The 18,307-nt window shown below is 36.5% G+C and overlaps 1 protein-coding gene across 3 annotated transcripts in view; it reads left to right on the top strand.

Moving 5' to 3' along the window:
- Positions 1–18,307, top strand: part of Met (MET proto-oncogene, receptor tyrosine kinase) — a 102,465-nt gene that overhangs the window by 21,599 nt on the left and 62,559 nt on the right. For all 3 annotated transcript variants that reach the window (XM_074064515.1, XM_074064526.1, XM_020168948.2), the window contains exon 2: positions 6,838–8,054. In XM_074064515.1, coding sequence (XP_073920616.1) covers positions 6,852–8,054 — 1,203 coding nt within the window. In that variant the 5' untranslated portion in view covers positions 6,838–6,851. The remainder of the gene's footprint in view (positions 1–6,837; positions 8,055–18,307) is intronic.

The raw sequence follows: 18,307 nt of genomic DNA, 5'->3' as shown, positions 1-18,307 counted from the left end.
ATGCTTTCTACATAGTTATATATTATTATTATTTCAAGAAAACTGATTTCTAAAGAAAGCATTACTTATCAAAGTTTAGGAAGTATCCTTCTCAAAAATTTTATTTCACGATACCTGCTGGTTTTCCCCAAGGAATCAGTACTTGAGTACAGCATACATATGCTTTGCATCATGTTTTTGCTGCTATGAGGACGAGAATCATGAAGGTATTGATAGGCACAGGTAGCTACTTAATGAAAACTTAGAGAATTAAATGCATTGCTAAATTTCTGAAGAATGAAAGACCAATGTAAGCTAGTTCAATGAGAAAATTAGGAGTAGATAGATGGCAGACAACAGTTGAGTGACTATGTGAAGATTAGCCTAAGCCAAGTTCATAGCTAACAGGGCAGTCTTTTTTTTAGAGGAAATACTCCTAAATGCCAAAAGTTTAATGGCCAAAGTGCCATTAAGATGATCACTCCCAGGAAATGTTTGGGCAGTGAGATGATCTTTACTATCAACTGAAAAGAAATAAAGAAATGTTTAATGGGTGATTCAGTTTCACCTGATATGTGCACATTTCAAGAGAATGAATTAGTCAGTCTGTTTGAATCATCTTTACATGCTCCATTTAGTAAAAAATCCAGAGTTGGCTAAATGGCTAGCTGTATTTCAGAAAGGGAGGAAAAAAAAAAAGCAGAAGTAGTAAAAAGACATTCTGTGTTGAGAGCCTGATTGAGGTACATCACAGGAATAAATGTATGAAGACAAAAATATATGAAAAGTGAAAATATTTTTGGAGTCACTACCAATATAAATATCAAAATTGCTAACACAGCCAGATCTGCATATAGATAGGGAAGTGAAAGGAAAGTTTGCCAAGTTGATGCCTTTGGAGTAACATGTAATCATAAAAATTTTCTAAGTTATTCAACTTAGAAAATACTTTGTAGTTCATTAGTTTAACCCAGGAATGCTGGTACATATTTAAAAATCATTCCTTTTTTTATTAGGATATATTCAACATACGGGGGGATTCATCGTGACAATTCTGAATAGGCTTATATCGCACGTTGGTTCAATCACTTCCACTATCTCCCCCTCCCCCTCCCCCTCCCAACAACCCTCCCCTTGCCCAACTTAAAGCAATTACAGGAGGTTTTATTTTTCTATTTCAAGTGTGTATACGAAGCTCATCAACCCACTAACTTGATGTGTTTGCCAATTTCTATAGCGTCAGTACTCCCCTCAGACTAACAAGATGAGGTCAATGACATACGAGTTGGAAAGAGATGCACAAAATAGGTTTTCATGAGTAATGCCAGAGAACTTCAAGATGAGGGGTTCAACACCCATTTTACAAAGTAGAAAGCAATTGAGGCCAAAGAAATCAGGTGGCTTGTTTTGGGTCATAAAACTAATGAGCTTCACTGCCACAACTTGAACTAGGTTCTGTCCGACGCTTTGAAAACATTGCCTCAATATTGTGAATGCATTATGAGAAAAGAACCATAATTGATTGATTAGTAAGCTCACCTAACTCTTATGGCCTGGGTAAGGCCCTTCGCAGGCCTTCCCCACATGGAGTTTAAACTGTGCTGTGCGTGTATTTCTTCCCTACTTGTCTGAGATCTCACTGGCAATTGAAAAGATACATCTGTGAAGACACATTTTTGTGTCTTCATTCCTCTGCCTGGTATCTGGCACATTATAGACACTCACCAGTGTTTGTTGAAAGTATGAATAAATAATAATAACATAGAACATTGATTGACCTACTGTGTGCTAGGCCTTGCTTAGTACCTTAAATGCATTGACTTGTTGAATCCACAGATTAACTCACAAGAACTGAGGGAGGTACTAGGATCACTCCTATATTTTAGGTGAGCATATACAGAGGCTCAGAGTTATTTTTCCAAGGCCACTCAATGAATGATGGATTCAAACACAGCACCCTGATTACAGAGTCTGTGCACTTGACCATTTGTCTGTCACAGAGTTAACTGTCAGTGTCATTACAATTCCCAGCTTAGCAACAAATACTAGTAAAAGGCCTCACACCATTTTCCTGAAGAACACAGATCTACCAACACACACCTTTATAAATGGGGAAGGACCATACTAACTGGAATGGTCAAGAACATGGAGTGTTTTAGGTGATTAAAATTTCTCAATTTCGGAAGCTTGAACAGAAACCGTGTTTTAAATTAAAATCCTGTTGTTGATAGTGGTCCCTAGTCCCACTTTTTTCTTTAATATAAGAAAATAAACTTAACCTTTCTTTGATTTCTCAATCTGAAAAAATGGCATTTCTGTTTGCTATCAGAATGAAAGGAAGATATAAGAGATAAGAATGCAAACTTCAGTGTGTTCTAAGAGGATTTTCCTTAAATAGAAAAAATGTCCTTTCCTACTGGTTTTCTTATGATTCTCTGGCCCATCAAGTGAGATAAGGAAAGACCCATTTCTACATTTGTACATTTCCTAGATTTTAGCTAATTAAGGTTTAGTACAGTGAGTGACTTACGTAGGAATCTTAAGATATAAATCTTATTTTTAAAACATAGTTTAATACCTCAGGTTTTTTTTTTTAATTTTATTTTGAAGCTTCCTTAAAAACACCTAAAAGAGAAAAATAAGTCTTTCACATTCTGTACTGTATTAATGGGCATTCGACTAAGATGCAAATTGGTTGCAATGTGTTGTTTTTACTTCCTTTTGGCAGTAATGGCCCATTTATTTCCTCTTTATTATATTTTCTAGAGAAAACACAGCAATAAATTATTTATTAGGCTAATGTTCCCAATTTGGAAGATATACTGATATATACCATATTGAGAAGAACATTTAATTTTTTGTATAATATAATCTAATAGGACAGCTTGTCCCTAATCCTTCTTTTCTTTTATTCCTTATTTCCTCTGCCAGAAACCAAAAAATTTCTAGTACATTTCAAAACAATAAGAATTATATATGAAAATAACAAGAACAGATCCCTGCATTTCTGTACACTCGGAAATAGTCAAAGTACTTTCAAAGATGAGATCTGTTTAATGCTTAAAAGCAATCATTTGAGACTGGCCAGAAGTCACATAGCTAGAGAGGGAGGAAGAGCCAGTGTCAGAGGGCTGATTGGTAGAACTTCTGCCCCAGAACTCAGGAAGCTGCTACAGTATTAGTGAAGTATTTAAGAGCATGGATGGATTCCTGTTTGTTAGACATGGAATTGAGTCCTGGTTCTAACTGTGTGACTTCTGCCAAGTTTGCTCATCCAGAAGAGAGGCTAATAATACCCCCTTCTTCACAGGGTGTTTGTGAGGACAAATCAGAGGGCTTAGCAGAATGCCTGGCATGTGGTGAGCACTCACTACATGCTATTGTTATTTTTATTATTTTATGGTGTATACCTCTTCAAATTCTTTTCCTTACTAAAACTTTGCCCTCTGGTCTCACTGCAGTTTTCTAGCTTTGTTTATTCGTCACTTCAAAGCCTGCCTCCTCAACCAATGCCTTCCCACGGATCCTGAAGATCATTGTGTCCTTGACTGTCTGCCCTGTGTTTCTTCTATCGTTTGTGAAGGTGAAGATGAAGTCCCAACACATTGTGTCTTATCTTAAGGGAGCCACGGAGCTTAAAGGATCCCTTAGAGGGTCCTTTCATTCCTGCTGACTTCTATTTGCATTCCCTACTATAGTCATCCTTAAACCTCTTCCTCCACCTGAAGTCACTAGTTCCTCCTTCATATCCATTGCTTTCAGCAGAAGATCACATACCCTGATTTATGCTTAGAACACTGAAGTCATATGCTCTGAACTCCTTCAATGCCCCTGTTTTCATCCGACTTCTCCTTGTCTCCATCGTTTTCAAAGAGCAAGACCTCTCTTCTGTTGCAGCCATCTTGGAAATAATGTTTTTCTCCTTTGGAATATTGTTTCAACTATTTTATGTCTCATTTGCATTTGTTTTCCCCAGTTCCTCTCAATTTGTCCCCTTCTGCATTTGCAGAAACTGCTCTGCCTGCTAGGAATTTTCGTTCTTTATCCCCCCCTTGAAGATTGAGTTCTGTTTTGGTTAGTTGCCCTTCCTCTGCACTCCCATAGCTGCCTATTGCCTCCACCAAGTATCTGAGTTTCCCAGGGAAGAGCACCAGGTCTTTGTAGACACAAAATCAATACTAGTTGAAGAAGGGGAGGTCGTACAACTAAACATACGTCTTTCCTACAATTTAAGAATAGACTCTGCTTGACCCTGCTATTGCCTTCTGCTTGCTCTTCCTTTGACAAACATTCTACTTCCTGATAACACATTCCATTGCACTTTAACATCTGACAACACTATTAAATCCATTGGAGCTGCTCTTGAAGGTCAACAAAGAGCTTCGACGAGGACCACATTCTCCTTTTTGATGCCCTTTCCTGGTTTTTATGACACTGTAATATTGACTGTCAATGTTTCAATGACCTTAACCTTCCTTGTCTCTTTCTCGTTCTCTACTGTGTGTATTCACCAACATTTAGTGCATTCACTGCCTCTTCTTTCACCTGTCCTCCACGAACATACCTACTCTTGGCTTTAGCCATCGCATCTATGCAGATATAGGCAATGTTTATTTCTATTCCAACTAGTGTCCCAATTACCAAGATCAACTTCTGGATTTTCATTCTTTCTAGTGCCACAGGGCAAATACCTGGCACTCACCCAAACAGATGTTGTCTCACTGAGGACAAGTCATGCCACTTTCCTAGGAAGGACAGTTCCTTCTCAGAGTCCTCATTATTCACTTCTACTCCTTGGCACAAATTGTTCCACGTGCCCAGAATTTTCATTCTTCACTTACTCCAAGCACCTTCTTCCTGGAGAATGGTGTGAATCCTACTAGTCATTCCTGTGATAGAACATTCACTCATTTTTTACCAGCATATCAAACTCAGCATGTTTAAAAGCCTTAGCTTTAGCCTAACACCTACTGCTGCCCAGGCTAGTTTTGTGTCTTGCTCCACTTTTGCTCAGATGACTGGAAATCATCCTTGCCTCTTATATTCTACCCACTTAGGTGGCAAATCTTATTTATTCAGCTATTTCTCTCATGCATTGTTTCCTTTCTATTCTTTGGGTTACCATTTCAGTTCTCTTTTATTATACATTATGGGCTATAATAATAGCTGGTCAACTGGTGTTCTAATTGCGAGGTTCTCCCTGTGCTAAGCCACCTTCCCTCCAGATCAATCTTTCTAGACTAAAACTTTGGTTATATGACTCTCCAGCTCAGACCGGTTCAGTGGCTTCCCATTACTAGGTGCCTGATTCTGAGAAATTTAGTAGAGTAAAAGTATCTTTGATTTTTGGATTCAGAAAGATACGGATTCAAGTTCTGGCTACTACACTTAACTATCATGTGACTTTGAACTTATTGCTTAATTTTTATTTACTTGCTATTCAAAATATATTTGTTTAATACCAGCTGTGTTCCAGACTTTGTGCCAGGTACTTGGGATACAGTAATGAGGCAAATAGATATTTTCCTTGCTATTCTGGACCTCACAACATAATGGACTTGTTCCTATTTCTCACAGTCATGATGCTGTATGTAGGCTTTGGTCTGTGCTACATGGGGTAGTGTAGTGCCATGTAGCATAGTTACCAGATATGTGTGCTCCTGCTTAGCCATGTTTTGGGTTCACTGAAGATCAGAGGCCATGTCCCACTCCCCACAGTGCAAGCACAGAGCTTTGCACATACCAGTTGCCTAATGACTCTCTTGTGGTTTTGTGGACCCATGGTTAGTCTTTCGCATAGATAATACTGCCTAATATGTTTTGAAAGGCTCCCTTTGTCCTATAAAATGAGTCTCTCTTTTAAAAAAGAAAAGTAATAGCTACTGAAGTTTCTTTCATTCTAAGGCCTCCCCTTTCCAACATACTATCTTGCCTAAAGCTATTATAAGTAGAACTCACGTGCTTAAAACTTGTGTACCTTACATTTTTAAAAGCTGAATAACAAATCCAGTCATGCCTCCTGGTAGAAATATTGTCCATGTGCATACAAATGGAATGTTAAAATAATGTTCTTTTCTAATAGCTTTTTGACTTGGTAATGAACAATATGTTGTTTTTCCCTGAGAAATACTTCTAGGACTTCAGTTCTGAAGATTATATTTTATTTTATCCATTTTCAGCCTACTGTTTTCAGGTCCCAGTAATCTTACATTAAGCATTTGTCTGTCTGAAACAATAGGTTAACTATAGCCAAATTATAACTGTACCTTTCCTCTGCACACAAAATCCTCTAAACAGCATGTGATCATATTGCTCCTAGAATTTATGATTGTTTTCTTCCAAAAGGAAGCTAATTTTAGCCTAGTAATTCTACATACTCCCAAGGAAACAATACCTGCTGTAATTTCTAGAATAAATTAATCTGAACCACAGTTCCTTTACTTGACTAACCAAGAAAGATTAAATATCAACCTAGTCATTAGTCACAGATATGAAACCACATTAAACAACCAGCAATGAGTTAAGAAAGAAATGTGCTATGCTTCTTATTTCACTGCTGAATGAGTCTCACATAGTTACTTCATGGATCTTAATACAGGACATTGTTTGCATCTCGTACTGGTTCTCTAAAATTACTCGTTCATGGCTTGACTTCTAAAATTAAACTATGTGGAGTCATGTCCAGTCACACAATGCATCTTTATGTGAAGCTAGTCAGAGATCTTTGTTTTCATTCTATGTAAAAATTCCAGTTAGGAAGCCTCCAATAATTTAACTGGGATAGTTGTTGCCATTTAATTTTTTTTCTTTACTTCTAATGACAATTAAACTGCCCTCATCTTGTACATGTTTTGACAGGTCAACTTCTCACAATGAAGGCTTCTGCTGTGCTTGCACCTGGAATCCTCATGCTGCTGCTTACCTTGGTGCAGAGGAGCAATGGGGAGTGTAAAGAGGCCCTGGTGAAGTCCGAGATGAATGTAAATATGAAGTACCAGCTTCCCAACTTCACTGCCGAAACGCCTATCCAGAATGTGGTTCTACATGGGCATCATATTTACCTTGGGGCCACTAACTACATTTATGTTTTAAACGACAAAGACCTTCAGAAGGTGGCTGAGTACAAGACTGGGCCAGTGTTGGAACACCCAGATTGTTCTCCATGTCAGGACTGCAGCAGCAAAGCCAATTCATCAGGGGGAGTTTGGAAAGACAACATCAATGTAGCTCTGCTCGTTGACACATACTATGATGATCAACTCATTAGCTGTGGCAGCATCAACAGAGGGACCTGCCGGCGACATGTCTTTCCACCTGATAATACTGCTGACATACAGTCAGACGTTCATTGCATGTTCTCCCCACGGGAAGATGAAGAGCCCAGCCAATGTCCTGACTGTGTGGTGAGTGCCCTGGGAGCCAAAGTTCTCCTGACCGAAAAGGACCGGTTCATCAACTTCTTTGTGGGCAATACTATAAATTCTTCTTATCTTCCAGATCATTCATTACATTCAATATCAGTGAGAAGGCTAAAGGAAACGCAAGATGGTTTTAAGTTTTTGACAGACCAGTCCTATATTGATGTTTTACCTGAGTTCCGAGATTCTTACCCCATTAAGTATATACATGCCTTTGAAAGCAACCATTTTATTTACTTTCTGACAGTCCAAAAGGAAACCCTGGATGCTCAGACTTTTCACACAAGAATAATCCGGTTCTGTTCTGCAGACTCTGGATTGCATTCCTACATGGAAATGCCTCTGGAATGCATTCTCACGGAAAAGAGAAGAAAGAGATCCACAAGGGAGGAAGTGTTTAATATCCTTCAAGCTGCATATGTCAGTAAGCCTGGAGCCAATCTTGCTAAGCAGATAGGAGCTAGCCTGAATGACGACATTCTCTATGGGGTGTTTGCACAAAGCAAGCCAGATTCTGCAGAGCCAATGAATCGATCTGCCGTCTGTGCATTCCCTATCAAATATGTCAATGAATTCTTCAACAAGATCGTCAACAAAAACAATGTGAGATGTCTCCAGCATTTTTATGGGCCCAACCATGAGCACTGTTTTAATAGGGTAAGTCACATGGATTCCCCATTTAAAAATTGTGAAGTACAAAGTGTAAATATCAGTCTAGAAAGGAAACCAAGGGCAAGAAAATTAAGAAATTGGATTCTCATCTGCAACTAAAATCATATCCTCAGAAGTTAATGTGGTAACTAAAAGAATATTTTAACAATTTGGATTTGCATATCTATAACACTTTTTTTTCTTTTAGATTGGCAATGATTGTACTAAGATGAAATGTTGAAGTGTTAGGAAAATTCTTAGTGCTTTGATTTAAATATAGAAAAATCTACCATCTATAACCAGAGGATTTCCTGCTAGTCATTTGATCATTTGGTGCCAAAAGAAAAGAACCACTCTGAGATTCCATTATGACCTTGAGTGTTACTGTATTGAACCCAGATTTGTGCATTTGGGTCTGGCTGTGCTTCCTAACATGACAGGTAGTAATCATAACTGAACAAACAGTATAGCTTTTATAGCTTTTCTGAAGATGGTTTGACTTTGGAAACATGCGGCTCACTCTAGCAGTTTTCAGTCTAAGAAATAAAAGTTATTGCTACAAGTAGGAAGATCATTAAATATGTCCTTTATTGTTGTTTTTTTAAAACAATCTCACTCACTAACTTTGCCTGAGCTGTCATTGAACTCTTGCCTCTGCTTCCCATGTACTTGAGATTACAGGCAAACAATACATGTCCAGTTTTAGCTATGTTCTTGAGACAAGAAAGTATATAATTTTATAGAGGTGTTTCAAGGGCGTACAAATTCAGAAACATTTGGTTGAAATTTGATGAAATGTCTGTTTCCTTCCCTAGAAGGAAACTCCAGTTAACTTTTTATGATGCTAGGACAATACTGAGAAAGTCAGCTCATCTTATGGAGAAATAAAGATAAAATTTCTCCCTTTTCCTTCAAAGTCCATGAACGTGCATAACATCCATACACATACATGCCAACTAAGGCTTATTTTCCCTGCCTATGTTTAATATGTGTTGCAAACTATGTAAGAAGCGATGGAATTTTTCATGAGGCTGCCCTTTTTTCACTAGAAAATAGAAAAGAATGAAAAGAAGCAAAAGGGCTTTCAGAACCTGAGATCAGGAAATAATCCTAATTTCACATCCAACAAACAGTTTCAGAAACAAAAATTTAAAAAGAGCCTATTGGAAGCTCCCCAGGGTTTCTAGAGCATATAACACTGCTACTTAAATCTTGTTCTACTAAAACTTAGAAAGAGACTTGTCTCCTCTAGGGTATATTGATATCTCACTGGGTTATTTTGTACATTTCAACCCCTAGATATAAAAGTTCTTATTGATTCTAGAAATTCTCAAGACCCATCTGAACTTTATTTTACCCCTTTGACTATTTTAGTGTTCCAAGGGGAACAAAGAGGCATGATTGTCCAGTAAAATTTGGGCCAGTTTTATCAAGCAGGAAAAATGCCCAAAATGCCACACCTGAAACCATTATCACTCCCATCACAGAAATTCTTGTGGGAAACAAGATGGAACTTGCCAACATAGTCTTCTTACAAAAGAAGCCAAGTTTTGCATTGGCCAGATTCCATAAAGACAAATACCTCCGAATCTCCTTTCCAATTTGTCTGTTTGCCTTCTCTGGTTACTGAAGATCAAAATACTTCTGAGACCAAGGCACACATTCTCCTTTTTCATATACCAGGTCCACAGAAAGACCTTGAAGTATTTCGAATAATCATTTCCCAGCTTTGTCTTAAAGTCAACAAGAACATTCATCACACAAAAACAAAATGATTTACAAGATTGAACCTGTTAGAAAGTCTCTAAGCAATAAGATGACTCCATTTTGTCTTGGCTGATAAACTTGGCTGCATATGACATGACCCTTCTATTAATATTTTGGAACTGAGTTTTTATTTTGGCCTGAAGTTTAGGGACTAGACATACATACTAGTTTTGTTCTTAACTGCTCTAATTCGTGGATGGCCATACTCTGATGGGCTCCTTGGACAACCTTAATGAACCTAATGAAAGAAGACTAAAGGTAGAGGCCTGGATTCAAGTCTGCACCCCTCTATTCTCTATGTAGATGGCTCTGAGAACATTATTTATATTCTGTGAACCCATCTTACTCCATGCAGGATTTATTAGGTGGACAAAGATGATAATATCCATAAGAAGCCCAACTTTGTCCTTGGCACATAAAAAATTACAGCTATTATAAGGAATATCTGTGTAAAGAAAGGGAAATGCACATGATTGGATGTTTTCTGCAAGAGGCATATATTCTAGTTCCATTGCTCATGAGGTTCTTCCACTTCCCTTCCTGCCTGTCTTGAGTGACCCACCTCCACAAAGCTTAATTTGTTAGTGCCTCTTAATGTTTAATATTTAAAAAAACAATGTGGTGAAGGGTGTTGGTAGTTTAGGTGGACAGAGAATGGTGAGCAAAAAAACAATTGAAACAAAATTATACTCTAGTCAAGAAGGAAGTTTTGCTTCTTTCCTTGACTTAAAATTGTAACTACCTGGGGCACTGTAGAGATATTCTCTAGTTCAAACTTTGCATTAAGAATTTACAGATAATGCAGCCTTAGAAAAGGTCTTCCTCATGGGCTGTTTATATCAAGCTTCCTTGTTTTTAAATGTCATTTATACTCAAATCAAAGTAACCAACTACTTCCCAAAATAAAGGAAACTTAAGGTGGCAATTTTCCATCTGTGTTTCAGAGTGCCAAAGTTAAAGGGTCATCACTCAGAGCCATCAAAGGAAGAAAGCAAAGTGATTAGAACAATTTTCAATAGAACAAAGATCCAAACAAGATGTAAACAAGGAATAATAGTAATAGGCAGAAAAATAAACATAGAGTGATGTTTCTTTATTACTACTATAAAGATGATAGATGAGTAAAATTGAATTACATTTAAGTTGTAATGGAAGAAAATAATTGCAGCCTTCCATCAGGAAACCACAAGGACCATTATTGATCTGTCATCCTCAGGGCATGTCTTGTAATATTTAATAAAATAAACAAAGATTTATAACTCTTTATAGGCTGTATATCTATAATCTCCCACACTATTTGAACTGCAAATGTGGAGTCGATGTAACATCTATGTCATTGGGCTGGTTTGGCATGTCTTATTTAAACATCTAGCTCTCTCAAGAGAATGTATTTTGTATTAGGGATGAAAAATGTGAAGTCAGATTACAAAGTCTATTTTTTTTTTTTACATCCCATGCTCAGAAATGAGAGAATGTTATTCTATATGAAAAGTTTTATTGAGGATTCTTCATTCTTGATACTAGACAGTCCTCCAAACCTAAACACTAAATATCTTGGCCATGCGCCAAATATAATTGCTAGCTAAGCAAAATCTTGCATGAAAGAAAGTGCTAGAGGTGTAAGAATTTGATACACTTTACTCCAAAAACATCTCTAACTAGAAATTTATTAATTTTTCTTGTGTAGACTCTAGTCTCTCCTAGGTTCAGAGAGTCATTTTGTTTCTTAACTTACTTGAATTCCCCATGCTATCCATACCACACAGAGTAGTATATTGTATTTATTTTATTGTACAAAATTTGAAATGAGTTCCTTTCCAGAATTTTGTAACACTCTCTGAGCTCACTAGACACACCCTGGGTAGTAGAAAGCACATTACACAATGTGCCATTTGTGCCTCTTGCCTTGTTCCCTTGCTCCTGCTACCCTTTAAACCATCACTTAGCTCATTCATAGGTCCACCCCAGGATAGATGAAAATGCAAAGGCATGATGGATGTTTTTATAAGCTAAAAGCAAGAGAACATAGTTAAAGCTGAAATTCAACCAAAATGTAGGTAGGCTTTACCTGTGGGTTATGTTAACTCCTGACATGATTGATAGTATCACCCACTTGTGTGGTTAATTAAGAGTGACATTTTAGATTAATTCTTCATTCTTCTTAATGACTTTTAATGCAGACAGTGTGATGTGTGTTTTATTTAAGTTGTTGATTTCTACTTGGAGATTCATTTGCTTAAATTGAGGTAGCAAACAATAAACAGTTCATGTGAGAAAAAATAAATCTTAAAGCTGACTTTTGAAAAGCCCAAATGTTAATAAAACTTCGAAGCCACTGCACAGATACATATTTTCATGGCCATACTCCATGATTAGAAATATCTGAAAATATGTGGAATCCTCATTTTGGTAAGGATTTTTACTTGCTTGAGTAATAATGTATTTTTTACTCAGAATAATATTTCAAATTTGGGGTGTTACACCCTCCCTTCAGATTTCAGTCTTATCAGTGGCCTTCTCTCCCTGTGTTCTTATCTCCTCATTCCAACAAGAAAAACGAGAATCTGTCAGAATTTGGATAGAAAGCCCACTGGGAATTTCTGCCATTGCTTATTCATGAATTGGCACAGATACTGATTCAGTGGGTACATGGAGTCCAGAATGACTAAGTGCCCAGACATGTGCCATAAGTCACATCTCCAGTGTCCAAGGAGGGCTGTGAAGACTCAGATACTCTTGAAGTCATTAAAACTCCCTTGATTTTTTTTTTAAATAGTTAATGTGGTTAAGTGATTCTAGGATCCTGGATAAATTCTAGTCTGCTAATTATCTACATATTTTTCTAATGAAAATGTTCCAGGCAGGCTTATTTGCATATGAATTACTGGCTGAGCATTGTTGACTTCCTATTTTAAAAGCCAAGCTCTCTGCTTGGAGAAGCAGTTTACTATACCTCAGCCCAGACCAATACTAATGTTAGTGCAGATGAAGTGTGGCTATCCATAGACACTTCAAAATATTCTGCAGTCCTTCAACAAGAGGAAAGAAAATGCATGCTGATGTAGGATAAGGGCTTGTTTTAGGCATTCTTGGTGTTCACACATGGAGGGAAATGGTTATGAATAGTATAATTACAAAACCAAATGATACTTTTGAATTCAGATAATGTCTGCCTTCAGTTTCCTTGATTGGGTAAATCACCAAAATGTTCATCAGTCTAAGGACATAAAATGTGCCCTAGGTAAAAGGGGTGAATTAAGGTCAGTTTGGATTTGGAAAGCATTCTTTTCTACTGATTTTATGAAAATTAAGTTTGTTGAGTTGTCTCCTCAAAATACACAGATTATTCATGATTAGCTAGAATTTATGTCTGTGTACCAGAAAAGTAAAAATCTGTATCTTAATTTCTCTGATGACAGATTAAATGTAAAATACCTGATTAATACTTGGCATCTAGCAAGCAGCCTGCTAACAAAACTATAGGTGAAGGGGTGGTCAGGAAATAGGGAAATGCAAAGATTAAATTGGTCTGTTACCTCTGAGCAAATCGATAGTATTTAGTGCTAATGCACCAAGCAGATTACGAGCACTAATGCAGTAGCAGTCAATAGCAAAAATGAATATCTCTAAAAATTACCTTGACAGTAAAATGTGCAATATTTTCCATTTATTTTCAGCTAATTACATCACAGGCTTGTTCTTTCATCTTATTAGTTTAAGCTAAGCACTAGAAGCCTAACCATTTTATTTAGTGCATAAAATAACCAACTATTATAATCATTGTTTTCAGCAAGAGACAGAGGAAAGAATTTATTCATGTAACCAAGATTCAACAAGAAAAATCCTATTTCTGAGCCCTAAGCCTGCTGGTATGGCAATGGGAAACCATTTACAAAGCAGGTAGACTAGTGGAGATGACAATAAACCATCAGTCACATCACTTAACAAATCCATTGTGATGATTTATGAAATATGCTATGAGGGAAAGAAGCATCTGTGAATACAAATGAGAAGCAATATCTAAATTTGGAAGTGTAATCACAAAAGACTGGCCTGAGGAGGTGAACAGTAACTTTACTATGAAGCTTAAAATTTTAGAGGAAGCAATCTGTATTTAGTGCAGAGGCAAATATGTAACAAGTATTTGATACACTAACAGACATTACCTGTTTCATAAACTTTACATATTATGTACAAGCTGCTGCATTTAACTTTAGTTCTTTTAAGTGGATTGTGGCAATTAAAACATATTATTTTAAACTTAGAAAAACATTACAAGAAGTAGTATTATGCTGGATAATTGAAAAAGAGTTCTCAATGTGTCTAAACTTAACCGATTTCTATTATTATTATTATTATTATTATTATTATTATTATTATTATTATTATTTTGGCAGCACTGTGATTTGAATCCAGTCTGTTCTTGCTAGGAGCTTTTCTTGTTTCTGAATGAATTAATTTTCATTAATGATATTTAGTATGAAGAAGATAAAGCTAGGGCATCATTTAGGACATATTTACTCTCCCTGTGTCTCATAGCCTATCACCTTTATCAGCCTCTTTGAAAATAGATATTTCTTCTATTAGGCCAAGTTTTTGCTCCTTGTCTCCTTCTCCTTTCTTCTATGTCAACATCAGGACCTCTTTGTCAGAACATATTTCCTTTGGGTGTGGAGGGATTGTCCTGTTACCCACAAGTCCTATGACAAAGAATCATACAAATCTGAGAATACACACAATAAGCTGTTTTGAAATTATGAGCATCATAAATGTCAATAGGTTTCAAGGAAATGTGATGCTGAGGTGGCTCCTAGTCACATCGTCACTCTATATCTGCACAATTGTATCCATTTTTAGTCCATTTCCTTCTCATGAGAATCATGTGGCTTAGAGGCCAAATGAGAGGCAAGAGTTCTTGGGGCTCACGAGGATCTCATGAGCACCTACTGAATGTACAGTGTGTTCTCTCCAGCTAGTGCCATCTTTATATTGTTGCAAATTCCTTTATCTTTAGCTGCACACACATTTGGCCTTTCTCATTCTTGTTAATCATGTTCATCTACATATATTTCGTCATGCAAATATCTAAATAATTGTAAGGTGTCACAGGGCAGACATTTTACCATGTTTCTTTTGTACCTTGGTAAATGCTTTGCAGATCATAGACAATAAATAATGTTTATTTTATTTGATTAAAAAATGTTGTCTCCAAAAGAAATCTATATATTTATATAAGAAGCAGAGACCATCTGAGTTGCTGAGGAGTTTGGATAAAAATTCTTGGTAAAATTTACAAATATATTTTTGAAAGGATCATAGACAGTATTGCTTTTGTCATTCCACAAGCCATGAAGATTTGAAATGCAGGTGTAAAAATATGCCTGAGGAATACAAAGAAATATTCACCTTTTTCTGTGTTACTTTGTTCACTTTAGTTTGGCCAAGAAAGAAGTGGTGTTTGCCAAGGGGATAGGAGGTACTTAATCTTTAGAGCTTGTTCCTGTGCCTACAAGTCAGAGAGGTCATTGGCTTGCCCCTTCCTGAAGACTATAATTACAGGCAGAGAACTATTTATTTTCCAGTAAAGCAACCAGAATCGTGAGGGCAGCAGATTGTTTATAAGAGTACAGTGTGTGTAGGAGATATATAAAACCTCAGGAAAGATCGCAGAAAAACAAGACTATTTTTCTTCATATTTTCAAAATATAAGGTGGTCTTACCGTGCAATGATAGAGGTGAATATGAGGTCAAATTAGGTGATCCTGGGGCTTAAGGAACTGTATTAGGCAAAGGAGAATTTATAATAGGATATAATATGTCTGATGATTGATTAAATATCAACTTACTTGTGGCTCCAACATCATGGTAAACAAGAATTAGTAACTGTATTAGTAAGAGTAATCGAGATATATTTCTACTTTGAAAAACACCACTTATGTTGGATTTATCTAGAACTAATGTGGAAAAAAATGAACAACGTTATTACTCTCACTTAAACTCATTTTCATTTTCAGAATAGTTTTTACAAAAGTATTGGTTCTAAGAAAAGTTAGGCATATAACCTGTAAGATCAACTCTGCTACTGGCCTCATATGAAGAATATCCATCGCTGTTTACAAAGTGTTGAGTGGCAGGTTAACAATAGTAGATAAAGCTTATAATTAATATTGAAAGTTCAAATTATAGATTTTTGACATGTACAAGGAGCACTAAAATATGTGTCTGATTTAAAAATATTACATTATGATAAATTGTGACAATAATTTTAATATTTTCTCTTTTCTACACTTTTTAGAATCAAATGCTTTTGAAAATGTGAGCATCAATTACTCATTTTTAGGTGGAGAATGTGACATGATGGTATAAGTGTGCCATGCCACCTCTCTTGACTCCACTTATTTTTAGTAGATTCTGCACAGGAAAACATGCTCACCTCAGAATTAAAAATTTAGAGTTCAGTATTTAAGCACAATTACAGATCACAGGAAAAAAATGTACACCAGGACATCACCACACCCTAACAAAGAAAGTTCCTTATTAAGAAAAAATGAACAAAATAACTGAAAATTCTATGGAATTTGTGGTAACCACAGAGTAAACTATATGCTAGTGGCTATTTTATGGTTCTGGTGATAAGACAACCATCCAATTGAATGCAGATTGACTCCCGAAGAGAAGGAACTATTTGGAAAGTGAACACCTAAATTTTCATAAGTAAATATTAACTCAGTACTAAAGTTTTCCCTGCATTTTTTTGGTCCTTAGCTAGCTGCTGTAATTCCCAGAGTCTTATTTAATGCTTTGTATGCTAGATGTTCAAGAACTAGTTAAGAAACAAATTTTTTATTTTCTCTGCCAATATGTAATAAAATCTCTATTTCAGTGAGTGGACAGACAATTATTTCTAATAATGGTGAACCATAGATTCGTGTTACCTTTCTTGCTTTTAGCCAGGCTTTTATTTTTAATTCTGAACTGCAAGCAGATCACAAACTAAGTTGAACTATTGTTTGCTTAATGCTCTGTTTCCTTCTAACCTTATTCTTGTCTATCAACCTCAACCCAGTTCCCCAGTGGCTCACGAAACCCTTAGCTGGGATTAAGCAAGTTTACACAACCTCTCTTATTCATTAACCTATATTGACATTCTCATTCCGAGCTCCAGTCTTACTTAAGACTTTCTCAAGCACCTTATCTAGCTGCTGGTGTGGATTCAAACAACATAGCCTGTTTAATCATTTAATATTCCCAAGGAATCATTTGACTTGTCTCAGCCTTCCTCATTAGCACAATCTCTTCTATCCCTTCTTCAAAATGAAATCTGTTTCATTCTCGATAAACACGAAGTTTAGAAATCTTTAATTCTTCTTTCCTTCTATGTTTACATAAAGCCTAAACCTAAAATGGTATTATTCCAATCAAGGTTTTTTTTAGCATATTAAAATAATGCATGTAAAAGCCAGATCACCCTGGCTCCATTCTCATCTCCACCCAATCTATTTGTCTCCAGAATGCTGCGGGAATGAGTAATCTCTCTCAAAGCAAACTGATTTGTGTAACTGCAGCCCTTAAAATAATCTGAGGACTCTCCAGTGATTTCGGAGTAAAATCCATACTTCTTGGTTTCTTACTGTAGCCTGGCTATTTCCTGGTCTCCTCTCCCACCCAGTGGCATGCTAGTAAATGTTTAACTCGGGGCAGAGAATAATAAAAGCCCCTGATTTGTAGTGTTTGCCAATTTCTGATGTATAAATACCTCTACCAAGGCAATGTTAAGTTGTCACTGAAATGGGTTTTATCACTGAACAGAAACTCAAAGAGATGACAGCCCCACCTTCCAACACCTTTGTTGGTTGGCCTTAGAGTTCCTTCAACACTAATTTTGTCAAGTTCACACTTTTTCCCTGTTCTTTAAAACTTTATTGAGCTATTTCGTTCCCCAGGAAATATATTCTCTAGCTTCCCCCTTCCCCCATCTCCCCACCCCTATATTCTGGATTTTGCTGAGTACTCCAGTAGCATTCTTCACTCATATCTACATATCATTATCACACTCAGTGGTAGTGATGCTCACCACTCCCATTCTTTTATTGTTAGCCTTTCAAAGATATGGCTATGAATTTTAGCACCATATTCCCAATACATAACCCCATAAATATAGATATAGATATTCCAGATTTTGTCAGGACCTAGCTCAATTTTCACCTCTGCCATATAGATTAGATGAATAAATAATAGCCCATATTTCAAATAATATGGTAAAAAAGATAAATAGTGTAATAAATAGATGAATAAGCAAATGCACAATATTTCAAATAGTGTAATAAAATCTGAATAGTAAAAATATGCTAGATAAGCCAATTTTCATCTGTCTTCCAAATCTCTGAAAACTAATTTACAGAATTGGGGTATTTCCAAGATTTAAATTAACTGGAGGAAAAACTGGAACATTCCATTCCCAATTGCTTATGCCTCCTCCTTACACACACGTG

The sequence above is a fragment of the Castor canadensis genome, chromosome 2 (genome assembly GCF_047511655.1).
Source record: "Castor canadensis chromosome 2, mCasCan1.hap1v2, whole genome shotgun sequence".
Taxonomy (NCBI): domain Eukaryota; kingdom Metazoa; phylum Chordata; class Mammalia; order Rodentia; family Castoridae; genus Castor; species Castor canadensis.
The sequence above is the reverse complement of the archived record's forward strand: the minus strand, read 5'-3'. Positions and strand labels throughout refer to the sequence as shown.